Source organism: Simochromis diagramma, unplaced genomic scaffold (genome assembly GCF_900408965.1).
Source record: "Simochromis diagramma unplaced genomic scaffold, fSimDia1.1 OVJJ01000483.1, whole genome shotgun sequence".
Taxonomy (NCBI): Eukaryota; Metazoa; Chordata; class Actinopteri; order Cichliformes; family Cichlidae; genus Simochromis; species Simochromis diagramma.
This window is the reverse complement of record NW_024386835.1, coordinates 2701853-2718774: the sequence shown is the minus strand read 5'-3', so window position 1 is coordinate 2718774 and position 16922 is coordinate 2701853. Positions and strand designations below refer to the sequence as shown.

At 41.5% G+C, this 16922-nt stretch overlaps 1 protein-coding gene across 1 annotated transcript; it reads left to right on the top strand.

Moving 5' to 3' along the window:
- Positions 1-3399: 3399 nt before the first annotated feature.
- Positions 3400-16278, top strand: si:dkey-195m11.8 (fidgetin-like protein 2). Its single transcript, XM_040028833.1, has 3 exons — positions 3400-3587; positions 4323-4555; positions 13236-16278. The coding sequence occupies exons 2-3, from the start codon at positions 4531-4533 to the stop codon at positions 14381-14383; spliced, it is 1173 nt and encodes a 390-aa protein (XP_039884767.1). The 5' UTR covers positions 3400-3587; positions 4323-4530; the 3' UTR covers positions 14384-16278.
- The last annotated feature ends 644 nt before the right edge of the window (positions 16279-16922 follow it).

Genomic DNA, 16922 nt, shown 5'->3' with positions numbered 1-16922 from the left:
CCACTTTATTTTGGTTTTTCGCCTTGGGTGTCCCCCCTTATTTGCTCTGGCATCTCTTTGGATCTCATATTGACACTTCCAGTAAAAAGATGCCAAACACTTGGAATTAACCCAGATCTTCTATCTGCTTGATTTGCCATGAAATAACAAGGAAACAGGGTCTCTGAAAATTAGGGTATGAAAGTAAAGGGGTTCTTGCCGTATGTGTCACACCCTTGAATTAAAGCTGAAAACCTGTACTTTCATCTCAAACACTTCCTTCATAGAGTTTATCTGTTTATCATGAAGCCTACTGTGTCCTGGTCTGTACTCATGTCAGCAGAGTGATGTAGGTGCAAATGACTAAAATAAACTACAGGCCAGGCCATGTTCGTTTTAACAGAACATCTTACCAGTTTTAAAAGGCTCATTGATGTGTTTTACTAATATCTAACAGTAAGCTATATAATCTTTGGCTATGCAGGCAGCATTTATCAGTAGGATGAATTTGCTGTTGGGATTTGACCTTTTTTTGTGGGATTTGTCAGAATCAAGAACGTTCAGATTCAAGCACTGTACTGAACTGACATTGACGTCTTCTGTGTGGAAGACCACAATACACACATTTCCTGTTCTTTTTCCAAAGATTTCCTGTTCCTGTTTTGCCCTTTCTCTCTCTCATTGTCTCATAATTCACCCTTCAAATCATTTGCGAACACGCGTAGGCTTGCAGGGGTTAAGCGTTTTGAAGGTACACATTTAACAACAAGTGGGCCAATTATGGCTGCGCATTTTTTTCACCCTTAACTCCATAAACTCCTACAGCACTTTCATCCACACAAGCACAAACACACGCACATACACAAACACAATTATAATTGCTGGGACAGTTCACTGGAGCAGTGGGTCAGTGCTCAGCTGCTAGAGACAGAATTAGAGCGGCAAACAGCTGAGCTTCTCTAGGGTGCTATCATGTGACCTATCCCACCCACAGGAGCAAAGCAGCTCTGGGTTAGAGTTACCAATAATTTCCAGAATGGCTGTTACGCGTGTGAGTGGAAATCTGTCTTCCTGTGTACATTGTGCACCCCAGTTATATGGGGATTTTTCTCTCCTTTGTTTCCAAAAGTAAATGTTTTCTCAAACTTGCTGATAGCCATTGTGTTCAGCTGTCATTAGCACACTTTTTGCTCTTTGTCCCTCCTGCTTTTCCTCATAGCCTGCTTTAGGTTGTGTGGCTAAATGTAGATGTTTTCTGGATCTAATGAGAGGCAGCATCTTGGGTTTGTTACACTACGGTGAAAATGTATCAAACAGTTTCTGTAATGAAAAGAACTGCACAACTGGAATTTTTTAGGTGTATTGTTTCCTGACCTGTAAAATAACAGCATGGCCTTTTTTCAGTGTCTGTCAGCAATGCAGGTAAGGGGGAAAGAGCTGAGTGCCGCACTAGCAATTACTGCTCTGAGTCAGGCAGTGAAACGCCTGTATCTCCACTCCTATCACTAGCAGCATTTTAACCCAATACTCTGGTATTGCCACACCATGCCTTTCTACAGTTGCTATAAGGAGAAGGAAAGGTAATACTTAAACAAGATCCTTGTAATAAGCAGTAATTAATAAGTCATAAGCTGTTTATAAGTGAGTCTGAGCTCTTCAAAGCATGATTTGGACCAGGACACTCAGGCCTAATTTAATCTTTTTTTAAGGGATTTTCTTTGTATTAATTTGTAGATTGTCTTTTCTTAACATTATGTACTGCTCCAGAGGACAGAGGACAGAGCCATGAAAATGATTTCTAACTGTATAGGAATGTGTTTATTAACCCTAGTAAAACATTGTTACTTTAACTCAAGCTACTGCGTAAAAGCATAGCTGAGTGTTAATAGGGGCATACCTAGTTAATACATGTATTGTAAAGTATTTATTATTTATATTACTGCTATTTATTAACATTTTGACTATGGATACAAAAGAAAGTTTGAGTTCAAAAACTGTTTTCCACAGTCTCTTTATGCATTGGAATAAAGTAAAATAAGCAAAATGAAATAAAAGTTTCTTAATAAAAAGAATGAGAAGAACAACACATCTCAGTCCTGATCTCATGCTTTGGGGTCCACCATTTATGATTAATAGCATTCCTGAGCATCACGGACAGAAAGGGGAAAATCGTAAATGTAGAAGTTCACTGTACAACAAATTAAACTGAATTTAGCTGTATAAGCCCATAAATACAACCCATAGTTGTTGTTTTTCACTAATTACCTATTCACAGCCATATTAGTTGTTGGGTTTTTTTAAGTACAGAAATAAATGGATCAAATTCCCTTGTTGCAGTGATATATGATATATGATCCTCACTTTGGTCCAAAGGTCTGACTTGACCATCTTTATTGTAACAGTGCTGAGATCCATCAGTCTCACTTCATTTTTAGTCATCATACTGAAACTAGTTCTGATCGGACTGTGAGCACCTTATTACCTATCGCAAGAACCTTAATATAAAGTGTTACTGAAGGGAAACTGTCTGTTTTGTTTTGGGATTATGCTCTAAAAAGATTAAAGTAAGTTTGTCCTGTGTACGGCCATCCTCTGAAGTGCATCTCCCACATGTCACATTGCTCATGTGGTTACTGCCTCACAACCAAAAGAGAAGGGGTAAGCCCTGCAGGGTTTTAGAGGGTTTTCCAACACCGTACCATGAGTGGAGAGTGTTCAGTGAGACAATATTACAAACAAAACTGTGTCTGCACATTATAACCATGCTGATAAATTACAGTTGAAGAAATTAACTCACTTCTTGGCCAAAGGTTTGAGGCCAATGTGGAGGTCGTTTGCTGCCGTCCATGCATGTGTGCAGGCTACTGTGTGAATGTGTGTATTTGTGTATAGTGGGGGGATGGTGTGCCAGAGGAATTAGGTAATACTGACATGGCCATTTCAGCCCCCACCTTACAAACAACACTAAGATCAATGTACCAGATCAATAAAAGTCATTGGCAATAACTGAACTTCTCATGTGATCAGTGAAGGAGAAAATTCAATTTTTTTTGCACATCTGCATGTGTCCCAACATGCCCATTCATCAGACTGAAGGTTTGTAACCAAAAGCATGCAGCCACCCATGCAAGTCTTATCAATCCTCCAAATCCGCACGTGCAGAAATGGTACATGTGCACTCAGGCAGAGACACACATAGACGCATGCACACACACCGCAGGGGGGGAAATAGGCTCTTCTCTGACACTGCATGATTGGTCACTTTTTCCCTCTCTCTCCCTTCCTGCTGAAATAGTTTTAACAAAAGAGAAGGGAGACGGAGGGGGAGGGGTGACGTGCTTGGGGGAGGGGATGCGTGCGCTGCTCTGTTGTCACCAGGCGAGGGAGAGCGAGGGCGGGGAGGGGGGCGAGCTGGAGGGCGAGCGAGGGAGTGTAGGAGAAAAGGATAGGATCCCAGAAGAGGCTCAAACACACTGACACATACATACACACACACATATGCACACATACGCAAAGAGAGAGGGCGAGAGACCTTCTGTTACAATTTGTGGAGTAGTGGATTACTTCCCAAACTGAAACACTCATCGGGCAAATCCAGGCATGGTCAGGTCTGTAACCATTTACTCACTTATTAGGAAAAAATAGATTTTGGTTTCCCTTCAGCAGTAATGACAATGTTTCCGCTGCTGCCTGCACATTTCGGTCCTTTCTGGTGTTCTGTCTTTTCCTTACGGTAAATGTCGTGATTTTCGTTTTTACTTAGATTACTTCAATTTATCTACCATCTTTTTCCCTTGTCTTCATATGTATTAAACTCTAATTAGCTGGCCTCCTGTGTCGACTGTTTGGTGCCTGCTTTAAGTGCGTGCACTTTGGACGCATTTTTTGCCCTAAATTTCCTTGAACTATTCAGCATTAGAGAGGGCAGCATGGAGTTCTCTTTCCTCTGTTGGTTTGCAGTTTTATAATGAAAACCGTGCTTTACCGTCTTGTAGTCACAGGGTAAAGCGCTGTGTCAGTGTTCGACTTTCAGTCTCTCTTGTGCGCTTGTGTCTGTGCGCACAGCTAAGGAAAGAACCAGAAAAGCAAGCGCAATGAAAATACATGCAAAGCTCATTACCACTCAATAACAGCTTACATGACAACAAATATTTTACTTTTTTGTTAGAAGGTTTGCAGTAAAATAAACGAATATTAATATTGCTCTACGGTGTAAGCGAGTAAGCATGACTTTTATTTTTAATTATCATTATTTTCGTAAAATCTATTAGAATCAAGCGACAGCAATTAAACCAGGACAAGGTGTCTGCTGGCTCTGACACTGACTTGTTTGCACTCTTCAGGTGGCAATGTGTCAGAGTGGTGTTGAACTATGAGATGAACCATGGAGCAGTACAGGAGGCCACTCACTAGCCTTACCAGCAGCAGTACAGCCAAAAGCAGCAGAAGCAACAGCGGTAACCCAGGAAGACCCTGAAGCATGCAGCTGGGCCCTCACTAGCACCAAGTGGACCTGGTCCTCTCCTCTTCACCTGGGACCAGGGCTGCAGAATGCTCAGTCCTGTCACCCCATACAGTAAGTCTTTAATTTTTTTGGTTTGGGAGACACTTATTGGATGAATGCGTCATGTTGTACGTGCATACCATGCTCCAGTTCTGCTTGAGTTTGTTTTCCTGTACACATTCTTCTTCAGGCCCCTCTTTTGTCCAGAACTCATCTCCTGTGGATATGCAGTGGGAAGCGAATTGCTGGGGTGAAGGGAGGGGGATCTCTTGAGCAGTCTTGTTGAGAAGGCAGATACCCTGATGCCTTTAACAGCTGAGTCTCCAGGCTTTGCATTGAGGAATTTCACAGAAAGTGTTCAGACACTGTTTTTTGAGACCAAACAGACAGCAGATGTTTGTCTTTTTAGAAACGCCACACATATTTTGCAGAATGAATGTGTGCTTGAACAGGCTTTAGGTCTCAGGTTTTGGGCAGTACACATGTTCAATCTGAATAAACTCCAGTTGTATTTTTACCAGACGTGGTAAAGAGTTGACACATTTGGAAGGCATTTCCACAAAATACTTGTTTGTTACTTAAGTATGTAAAAGCAAAATATATTCAGATCATGTAAACATGTCACAGAATAGCCCCTCCCTTACTCATATGTGTACTGATTACGCGAGGTTCCTATCTAGACTGTTAAATATACCTGTATTGACTGACCGGCTTATTGATCAGGACCAGCTTTAACAGGATTACAACACTAACCTGATTGGAATAATGCAACAGGGATTTACCGCTTGATGTTTTGTGTATTCTAAAGCAACTGCACAGAGAAGCAGCAGCTAACAAACAGCAAAATGTCACGATACTTCGTCTCTGACGTCTCGCGAGGCACAACGATGGGGCTGTCTGTGTAGAAAGAAGCTCTGGTAACATCTACGTGTCACATTCCTTCCTCAAAAGCAACTCACAGCAGTGTGTCAGTTTTCTACTCATAGAAACTAAACACGCTCACATTCTGGCATTTTATTTTTTACTCCCAACCGCACCACCTCCAGTCACGTGTCACACACACTGACAAATTTCAGATCAATTCCCAAACACAAATAAGGAAACAATCGCAGCTCGTTAAGGTGTGGGTGACTGCGATTGTTTGTCCTTAATGATGATAATGTGAGAGTGATGAGCGGCGTTAGCGCGTTTTAGCCGCCCGTTACCAGGGTGAAGCAGTTCTGTGAATGAAAGCCAGATCGTTAGTAACCTGGTGTCAACAGCCTCTCATTAGTGCTGTTGTAGTGGGGCGCATAAACATCACCCTCTGTCTCCACACGCATGCATCAGCCCTGCTTAATAATCGCGAAAGCTTGTTAAAAGAAAGTGTAACAAGCCGCGGCTCCTTATTAGGTGTTATAGTGTAGATGTGCGGCGCCGGTGGGGAAAACGACAGAGAAAGAGCAAAGTGAAGGACAGATGGAGAAGATGTAGAAGGAGGGACTGGTCAGCTGCAGCCTGATATATGAGTGGACACAATAAGCAAAGAGGGGCCAGGCCAACCTCTGCCACATGTGAGTGTGTGAGCTTAGAGGAGTGGGGGAAGGGAAACTGACCACACAGGCTGGGACACAGAGTCTGGTCTTTGCTATTGCGCAGATAGCAGGAGGGATAGGAAGAATGAACAAAATGCGAGTGAGAGAAAAGAGAAATTAAATGAGAGGGAACGGAGGATTCAAATGATCGAGCTGAAACCAGCTGTGTCGTGATTCAGAGATCAAACTGTGTCAAACCCTGTGGTTGGCATAGTTTGATCTTCTCATTTGGCTTTGGAGCTTTCAACTAGCTTTCAGGTTAGGGATGTTTAAAGTCTGAATCAGACCTGGTACAGTATTTGATTGGCTGACAGCAGCATGGCCTGGTGTAGTGTGCAGGCCTGGAGAAAAGGGGGAAGGGGAAATAAAAGGAAGAGAGAGGGAGGGAGGGTCTTCTCCTTCCCACTGACTGCACACCCAGTTTTTTTTCTTGGTCAGTGCTCACAGGACTATAACACTAATTTATACCGTTAGCTTGAAACACAGGGATATATGGGTAAAGTGTGTGCATTTCATTGTTCATCTCAGCTGGTGTGACATTCTCCTTGTAAACTCGTATACCGTTTCTCCTCTGATGTGTATTGATCTTGGCAGTGGCATAACTAATACAAATCACTCAGTAATGTGCAAACAGGCTACAAGGTCATTTGTCAGCACTGTAAGGAATCACGTTCTCTCTTTGTGTTTTCTCCCTCGCTTCCTTTAGCCTGGGAATAGACAAGGCGTGCTGAGTGCATGGAAAGGATATGTGCTTTGTAAATAGATCTCAGGTTAGATTCCTGGCATTCCAGCAGCTTGACTCAACCAATGACCGAGAGTCCATCTGCGTGCTGGCCAGCTGAAGCTGAACCCTCCATGGAAAAAACACAATATAAGACTGTAGTTTGCTGCAGCTTGTGTGTGTGTATTTTTGTGTGTGTGTATTTTGGATTTTCCGTCTTCAAGGGGTGTCTTTGTTTATTGTGTGTGGACTGAAAGCACTTACAGAGACCCTACAGCTGCAGAAGGGTGATTTTTGTGTCCACTCTCCATCCAGCCAGTCACCCATCTCTTATTCCTCACAACCCCCTAAATCTCATTTCAGCTAGCCCCTTCCCCCACATATACTTCCATCTAATTAACCCCTAATTACTCATACTGACCATGCGGTGGACTGGGAGTCAAGCTAGCCTCCACTGACACACAGAAACTATCCATGAGTTGCAGAATTGCAGAAAAGAAAAATTCAAGCAGTTTTGCCAGAGTTTTCAAAATGTACAAGTCATTATAATAGTCACATCCAAATTAGAGGACTAAAACTGGTTCCGGTGGTGGTTGTTGATGGCTGGGGACCATTTATTCAAAAAATCAATGCGGCTGGAGTTTATAGGCATCCAGTCTTAGTGACCACTCAAAGCAGGTGAGAGAACAAGTTACATTTTAACTGTGCATAGATGCGTTTCTATACACTTTAAGCACTCATCTGTCTCAGATTAGAATCACCTTATGCGTTTGTCTTTGGCTGTCTTTAAACACACAGCACACATGATTACACACTGATGCAAGGCACATTTTTCTGTGTAGTGAACTCTGAGTTCATGTAGTACACAAGCATAGGGGTTGAGGGTTAGTGCTTTTTTGTGTGACTTGACTTCCTGCTTTCAGTCAGTTTCATTGTCTCTTATTGCAAAGACATGTAAACACAGGACTCGAGTGGGGTGTCATAGTAACAGCAATTTAGCGCTTTCAGTTTGCAAAAGATTTCTGGTTACATGCACCTTTGAACATAAGAGTCAGCATTTCCTGCATGCATAGCAGTTAACTTTGTTTTCCTGTTTTTGAGTCATCTCAGAAATGTTCTAGCCAGCTTATTATCAGGAATATTAATATTATAAAGTAGATCTAGTCTGTGTATCGACATGAGCCAGACTTTCATGTCATTTTCAAAGTGGGTTTGAGCAAAAGCTCTTCAGGCTTTCTGGAGGTTTTGTAAAGTTTTTCTTTGGGCATGGGCTGCTTTTTCACTCATTTTCAGTCCAGTCCTTGGGCCTGAGCATTTTCAGAGGAATGTTTCTTTGTTTGTTTAGGCACTTAACACTGACCTATGAATCGTTCGGTCATAAAAAGGCACCAAACTCAAGGAATGAACCAGTGTTGTGTCTATACTTATTAAACAACTTCAAGAACTGATTAATTTTAATTCTATCTATAGTCACTTTGTTGCAAGCAACCTGCAATAAAAATCACATCATTGTTCCAATTTCTTTAGTTAAACCTACAAAAATGTCAAAGATAAAAGAGCCAGGCATAAGATTTAGGCATAAGTATTTTTACAGGCCTTGATGGAATTATGAACATCAGTGAGAAGCTTTGAATGTCCTGCAAGAAGAATGGAGAACTTTTCCTGAAGATTACTTAAAGAAATTCTGTTTCCAGTAGCAGAACACCGACAGAAATTTGCATAGTAAGAAGTTAGAGTAAAAAATAAACAGGAAAAAAAGAATATGCATAAATATAGCAAATATATACCTATATAAATACAGAATATATAAATAAGCAATGAAATATACTCATTAACCCTTTTGCGCATTGTGGTCACTACAGTGGACAGTTATTCAAAGGCTGTTGTCTTGTATTTGTGTCAGTGTTGAGGGCATACTTGCACATAAATCACTACATTGGACACTTATGTGTCACTCCATACAAAATTCAAAGGTCAAAACACATGTTGTCCAGCTTTAAGTGGACATGGAACAAACTCTTTGAAAAGTATGTGTTTCAAAAATAAAGTTCAAGAATCTTTTTTTTTGCCTAAAGATGAATAAAAATACTTTTTTCCTGATGTAGCTGCCATATGTTATTATTTTGGAAAATTATGAAGAGATGAGAATGAAAAATAACTATGAAGTTATTTTGAAAATGTAATGTAAAGACTTGTGTTATGTTATGTTGTGAAAGTTACCGCCAGGATTGAGAGTGAGTTTGCAAGTGATGCTTCTTTAATTCTTGGAGCTGACTGTTAGCTTAAACACACGCTAACGCTCCCATAAGCCTCATGTGCTCTAATCCATCATTAACTCAGGTACTTTTCTCAGTCTGGTTCTTGACAGACGGACTCACCTGTTAACTCTTCATCTTCTCATCTCAGGGGGATCTTTCCATGTCTTCAGGTTTTAAATTCCTTTTGCCAAAATTGGTGAAGGTTCCAGAAATAGTAGATCACCGCGCTCAAATGAGCCTTGGCTAAATTATAGAGCCAGTGGTGGAGATGTCGTTAGAGAACTAGACTGAAGACAACATGGAAAAATGGTTGCCACATGCCTGCAATCAGTATGATCAGTGAATACCACACTGATGGCCACCACTATATGTCATTGATGTTGGCCAGCTTTGAATTTATATGAGAATAATTCCATGAAGCCATTTCATTTTTTTAAAAATGCCAAAAATCTCACATTGCAGATTATCTTCACACATTTGTCAGTAATCTTGTTTAATAGTTTTATATGTAATAAAGAAACATGCAGTATTGAGCTGGAAGCTTTACAAAGATTCTCAGTGGGATTGGCAAAAACATCCATCCATCCTCTTCCGCTGATCCAATATAGGATCATAGGATCCTCTCTGAGCTGTTGTTCAGTGAGAGCCATGGTAGCCCAGAGTATTTTCAGATGTGAGAACACAAATGACACACAGTGTCCCCTGCTCTGTGCTACATATGAGAAAGGACAACCTATGGAGTTTTTCCTTCCCCTTGTCACCAAGTGCTTGCTCATACATGAGGTGACTTTTGTTGTGATTTGGTGCTATATAAATAAAATTGAATTGAATTGAATTAAACTGAACTGATTGTATTTGCACTCCCCATTTGCACTAGTGCTTTTGTAGTGTTGAGCCTACTGTGAGCAGTTTTTTATAAACTCCTTCTATGCAGACATAAATCAAACACTGGGTCATTTTTTTTTTTTCCTTTTGTTTCTTTTAGCTGTTCGTCTGCCATGAAATCAGAAATTGGTTGTAAATTTCCTTTGGATTTATCAAATATTTTAAGCATGCAAGTAACATATAGTTTGTTCCAGTGGCGGCTCCTGAAAAAAATCTCAGGGGGGGCAATTTTTATGATATCGACTAAAATGACCCATTTAATGAGTACATCAAACAACACAATTTTAATTTGTTGCTAGGTGATTAACTCATACAGTGATACCTCATGCCCACTAGATGGCAACACACAACAGAAAGCTTTCCTCTAGCTACATAAGTTACAGGTAGAAAGCGAAAGAAATTAGCATCCAGTAGCCTTTAAGCAAAAATGAATGTGTCCACTTACTCATTACTTAGGCTACATCAATCCAATGTTGTGTGGTGTAATCAAGCAACAATATAAAGCCGGCTGCATCATATAAATCAATATGCACAGCCTGTCAGCCACGACTTGCGCTGGAACCAACTCCGACAAAAAGTCCTGTTGTATGCTTTTGACTTCTCCTTCGTTGCCTGGGTTAGTTGAATTTCGGGCTTGTCAGGTCCCAACTCTTTAACTTGCAGTTTTTCTGCCATTGTCCTTCTGGCAAAAGGGTAGGTTAGAAGCGATCTAACCGAATTTGGGGGAGGCTGTGCCTCAACCGTTAACAATACCGCTGCCATCGTCTCTCTCTGACCTTATAGCTCACTTAGGCTACTGACTGAGGTAAAATTCTAGAACAGCACAAATCTTCGCGCGTTTTCTGCAGGGGCGCAATTTTAAGCGCCCCCAAACCATTTAATTCAGCGACGCTGATAGGTCAAATATTTATTATTTTCCCCTGGCAACCATTTAATGATAGGCTATTTCGCTGCATATCAAGGGCGCTTTGACGAGCGCCCCAGAAGAAGAAAAACACCGTTTGTTGGTTGAACTTTAATGAGTCAGCTGGTGAAAATGTTAAAATACGCCTGGCTGTATATGGGCACACACATAGTAAAACTATCATTGATGAATTTTTTAAAAATATATATTTTTACTCCTCCACATTTGGGGGGGCGGAGCCCGAGCGCCCCCTATGGGCCAGCCGCCACTGGTTTGTTCACATTGAAAAAAGACAAAGTGAAGTAAAGTCTAAGTAGACACAAAGGAAAATGAAGAGCTCACATGTTGAAAATAAAATAAATGGCAGCTTATGATGAAGCAGCTCAAGAAATAAGCAGTCGTTAAGTACAGTATACTAATTAGCATGTAATCGAGTAGTTGTGCTCTCTTCAGCTAAGTTCTTGTCACTTCAACTAGTGCAAACCTGCTAAAGAAATCAAGCACAAAATATCTGTCTCTATTGGGTAACTATAGCAATTGCTCACATTTTTCCAATAAATCAAATTGAAAGTTTGCCATCGAGGAGCATCAAGATTATGAATTCAAATACGACAAAGTGGAGATCTCGGTAGAGCCGTTATCAACACACATTTATAAACTTTTCACACTTGTGGTTCTGTTAATGTGAATGACCTTAAAAACATGACAGTAACAAACACCCCGGAAACATGTCATGAGGGCTTCTTCCTCACAAGTGCTCTTTTTTTATCCCTTAATCTCCTTCAGATACATTTTGGGGGATTTGATGTTGACATGAAAGACTGAGTCATTCATTGGCATTGTATAGAAATATGGAATATCATTCACAACACAGCAGGCACAGAGGCTTAGACGACCCCTACTCCCTTGGGGCTTGTGAAATACTATTTAAAAACCCACACTCAGAACTAAACAGAATACGAGTCTGTCTAGTGTACAGGTGTATGACTAATAATTCTCAGGGTTAGGTCAAGTTATTTTGTTTAGGTAGGTTTTGATGCCTGTGTTTGCTGTTTTGAATGTGTAATGTTTTTGTGCACCGTGACGGGTCAGAATTCCCTGGAGCGTGGGGATTTCTCAGCTCAAGGGTGGAGCTTGTGCCAGACAAGAGCACTTGCTATCCCTGGAATGGATGAGAGGGATTATTAGGCTGAAGGATCATTTAATTTAGGGATCAACGTGTGGACCGTTTAGCGACCCATCTGGTGGTCCGTGTGGACATATGACCCAACCTGGTATAATCCACTTGCAGACAGTTTCAGACCAGACATGAGTGAAAACCTAAATAAATTACAGAAGTTCATTTTTAAGCAATACATTGCACAGAAATGTCAGATGTAGCAAACATGATACAAATCAAAACCTGCATATGCAAACTGATATATAATTTCTTTTTTAAAATTTGTTAGATGTTCACTAAAATACAGTTTCACAAAATTAGAATTTTTCTTGCAATTACTTCATGGTTCAGGTTTTACACAGCAGAAACTATTATCTTGTTCCAACATCTCCGTTAGACTTTCTTCGAACATTTAGACTGTGATAACTTGATGTGACACAACAAGTAAATGGCCAGTGCCCGTAGGATGGTACCATGTTTGTCCAGTACTGTATATTGATGCAGTATCAGAAATCAATAAAGCTGTCCAGTGGTTGCAAGGAAGCCCCTCTGGTCAAAGCCTGGGGTCTGGACACTTTAGTAATACTCTGCAATGTGTGGAATGTCAGCTTAATGCCAGTTCAAAAAGACAAACCCTGAGCCACTAAACCAGCGGATTACTCTGTGCAAATGTGCGTGTGTAATCAAAAATCCGTCATTTTTCACTCATCAGTCAGTCACTTCACTAATGACACACACTTCAGTGTCCATAGATGCTAGTGGGACAGTCTCTCTGTAATTTGGAGAAAAGCTAGTCTCTTTCCCCCCCCCTGTCCAGCAGACCCCTGAGGTTTGGGCCGAATTAGATCACACGCTTGGTGGGGGTGGCTTTGTGGGCTAAGAGACTCAAAGAGAAAATACAATGGCCCCAATGTGAGAGAGACGAAGGCAGAGGGCAGTGTGCAGGCTGATAGAGGCTTATCGCCGTGGAGACCAGGCTGGGGGCTATGTTGGCAGCTTCTCATACAGATTAGAGCAGTTGGCCTCCGCCTGGTAGAGACTGTTTAGAAGGACATGGGCTAAGCATTGACAAAACTGTGGAAAAGAGCCAGCGTTGCAAGGTGATTATGAGGGCAGATCTTGTCTTCTTTAGAAGAAATTGGAATCCCTGTGAAGGGCTAAATACCATAAACTAGGTGTAGAAATGTTATCTGATCAGGGTTATTATTCTGAGATTATGTGAAATAACTTCTTTGTTCTTGTTTCTGTCAGGTTTGTTAAAGATGCACTGGTCTCCGGAGCACGCCGCCCCTTTATCTCAGTGGCCTGAACAGCACTTAGATGTCACCTCCACCACCTCGCCACCGTCTGCCAACAAGCACGACCCCTACGCTACAGGTCCTCGCCGAAGCTACGCCCCTACAAGTTATCCTTGGGCCAGTGATGACATATCAGCCCTTAGTGCTTCTTCTCTGCTCAAGCGCTACGCTGAGAAGTACTCAGGCCTGGACCGCCCTGCTACGGGAGCTTACGCAGAGCATGGGACTTTCTTGAAATCAGACTCTGAGCCCTGGACTCTGGCTCAAGGCATGGACTGTTACCCTGGACTTGAGGCACTCACTGGCACCAAGGTGGCCCCTGCCTCTGTGGGGATCCCAACTACAGGAAGTGTAACAGTGGTGAGCAGTAATTTGGCCCCTGAGCCAGGCTTTAGTGGTGCTGGCTCGTGCAGTGCTCCATCATCTCAGGAATACCCTCCTGCTTACAACAGCACCTACTTGTCTTCAGGATACTGCCCTCAGCCCAGTGCAGCACTCCCACCAACCCCTCTACACTCTTTGCAGGCTCCACCTACTTTAGTGTCCAACTACAGCCCTAGCCCACCTGTCTACAACTACCCCCCAGGGTGCTACCCCCAAACCAGCCTGTCCTCGGGATACAGCCGCCCCAGTGCGTCCTACCTGTCGTCCGGGATTAGCGCTCCCACTCCTCTGGCCCCTAGGCCTACCATGGTGGGGGGGACTTACAACTACCCATCTCACAGCCTTGGAGGGACGCTCGAGACAGGTGTACCTCTGAAACGCAAGGCCTTTGAAATGACAGAGGAACGACAAGAGGGAGCAGAGGTGGAAGGATCTCGCTATAGAAAATATGGCAACGGGAACAGTCACAACAAAGCTTCCGACAACGGGCATGGCAATGGTTATGATATGAGTGTGCCCGCCTCAGATGCACAGTCTTTCAAATCTGGAAAGCCCCTCATATCACCCCCTTACGTCAGGGCAGGGGAGTACAGCCCGCCATCAGGCCTAGCAGGAGAGAGTGTATCGGGGGAGCACAGCTTTCCTCAGCAGCAGAGAATGCCAATGAAGATATCTGCATCTCACGCACACTCTGAGGACCCCACTGGAGGGCACTAACAGACCAGGTTGGCATATTGAAGGATTCCCTTGCTCCTTAAAAACCACCCAGGGTTCCTAACCCTGACAGACTCGGGGAAATAACATTGAATTTGTCGATGAAACATTTAATTTCCCTACTACAGGACCGGTGTTTCCTGTACATTAACGTTTTTGTTTATCATGTTTTCCCAAAGATTCACAGAGGCGTTTTGCCCTGTAAGGCTGAGGTCAGTCTTAGGAGTGAGGTTGAGGCATTCGCTACATAGATATCATTAAGACAGTCTAAATGTACGCGTGTCTGTTTCTCTCAGGATCCTATTTATTCCCTTTTCTGCTACTGTGGCAACAGCACTGCAACATTGTTTTTGGAGTTGGTGTAATTGTTTGTGGCCGTTATGTATTTAAAAGGCCTTTGACTGCAATATGCTCTATCGCACCACAAAAAACCAAAAAAAAAATTAATAATAAAAAAATCATTATGACCAAAAAGTAAAAAGAGCAATAACTGAAGTGGTGAGAATGCCATACTACTTCAGCACAATCCCGACTACACTGCTGGCTGTAAGTCTTTGTGCTTGGCTTGGCCTTGAGAAATGAATGTTTTCAGGTTTCATTTCACTTTTCTTTTGTTTAGATTTTTTTTTTTTTATCTCCATGTTTATGTTTATCTTCTATCCTGGACCTCTTGTCCTCTGATTAATTATTCTCATTGCTCACCAACTTACCATTTTTGTGTCATTTATAGATATCAAGCTGCTTATGCTGCGTAATTATGTCATAATATACATGACGCCACTCTTTTCTTGACAGGCAGTTGACCTCAGAATCAAAATTATGTATTTTTCCTGCAATGTATTAATTTAGAGTTTAGTTGGAATTATGGAATTAAATGGCACTTGCCTTGTGGTCCATGCATCTGCCCATGGCAAGATGGGTGTTTGCTAGCTACACACTACTTTTGGTTGGTGTATGTAGACAGATGTAAAATAGTCCCTACTGGAAACTGGCCCCAGTAAAACATTGATGCTTGGTTTTTTTTAGGTGTTTTTTGTTTGTTTGTTTGTTTGTTTCTTCTTTGTTTGTTTATTTTGAGCATCACAAGGCCATCGCTATTTAGTCCTATTATTTATAATGCAGAGTTAATAACTGTTGACTCACACCTGAATAATCCAGACTGATGAACAGCACTAGACAACAGAGGGAAAAATACATATATTGGATTTGCAGGTGAACTGTCTTGTTTTTCTTTTTTTTTTTTTCTTTTTTTTTTGAAGTAGGGAAATACTTTAAATAGCTTTTATTCATGAAAATCCATTGAAAATGTATTTAGCCTTCATAAAGTCGCAGTATGGGTAAATCAAGTATGGCTCAATCATCTTAAAAGCATCTTCTTCACACAGATATTTCTGCTAATCCTTAACCCAACTTTATCTCAGACTGTACAATGGAAAAACATAGATGATTGTACATACTGGGAAGATGTACTCAGAGCAGGTTAGCTACATAAAAGCTCATTATTGCTTCAGTGTGGCTGCACAGGCACGCACGTTGCAGCAGAGGATATATGCTTCTGAGCGAGTGCCTCTTAAAAGTTTTATTCAGCTACATACTTTGTTAAAATTTACCTGCTTGTCGTTAGATTTGACTTCTTTATATGTTTTTCTCTTTACTTTTGCCTGTCAGAAGGATGATTTATCGTGTTATTGAATACTCAGGAAGAATATTGTTACCTCAGAAAGATGAACTACGAATGTATGTTGATACCTTAGGGTGTTGGTGGGGGAGCTTTAATGGAGCGAGATGAAAACGATGCCATGGCTGACACTTCAGGGAAACAATGAACTTTTAAGGCCTTTTAATAGTGTGAACGCACATGTGCACATACACATGTACATGCGTTCACACACACACACGGTGGTTTCTTAGCTCCGGGAAACTTGAGGTTTTTATATCAAGGCCTGAAATGTTGAATGTAATTCAGATATTTTTTTTAAAGACATGCCATACGTACATCAATGATGTTTTTAGATCTATTTTTTTCCACGTATAGATGTAAGTCTCCAGTAGGTTTTGGTGGAGAAAATATTGGCATGTCAAGTGTTAGTGTAGTTAGCAGTGAGGAAAAGGAAAAGCACTCCTGATAAACACATATCAAGATGTACACACACTACAGTATATGGTGTATAAGCGATATTTTTATTAAATGTCTTAATAAAGTATCCAGTCACCATTTCAGTATTTTAAAACCACTTGATTCAGCTTGAATTTAGCCCTAACTTCAAGTTGAATCAAGTTGAATAACAACACTGCCAGCGCACTGGGGCTTTGCTGCTCTGCTATGCCACTGATTTATGAACTGTGCCAACCTCTAATTTTTTAAAAAGCCTATTAAATGAACGAATCAGGAAACTCTTACTTCAGTTTTGACCCTTAAGCACCTCTAAACCCAACTGGATAGAGCCACAAGCCACCAGAGTGAAAGAGGTAATATCAACAAACTCTGGTGTCATAAATTGGCAGAAATGTTCTCAATCACATGCGGTGATAGAAACAGGTG

What these genes read in the sequence shown, in the direction of transcription:
- si:dkey-195m11.8 (XM_040028833.1), top strand. Translation starts at nt 4,531, where the DNA reads ATGCTCAGTCCTGTCACCCCATACA. An exon ending in CAGTCCTGTCACCCCATACA is followed by an intron (nt 4,556 to 13,235) that starts GTAAGTCTTTAA and finishes TGTTTCTGTCAG; the next exon opens with GTTTGTTAAAGATGCACTGG.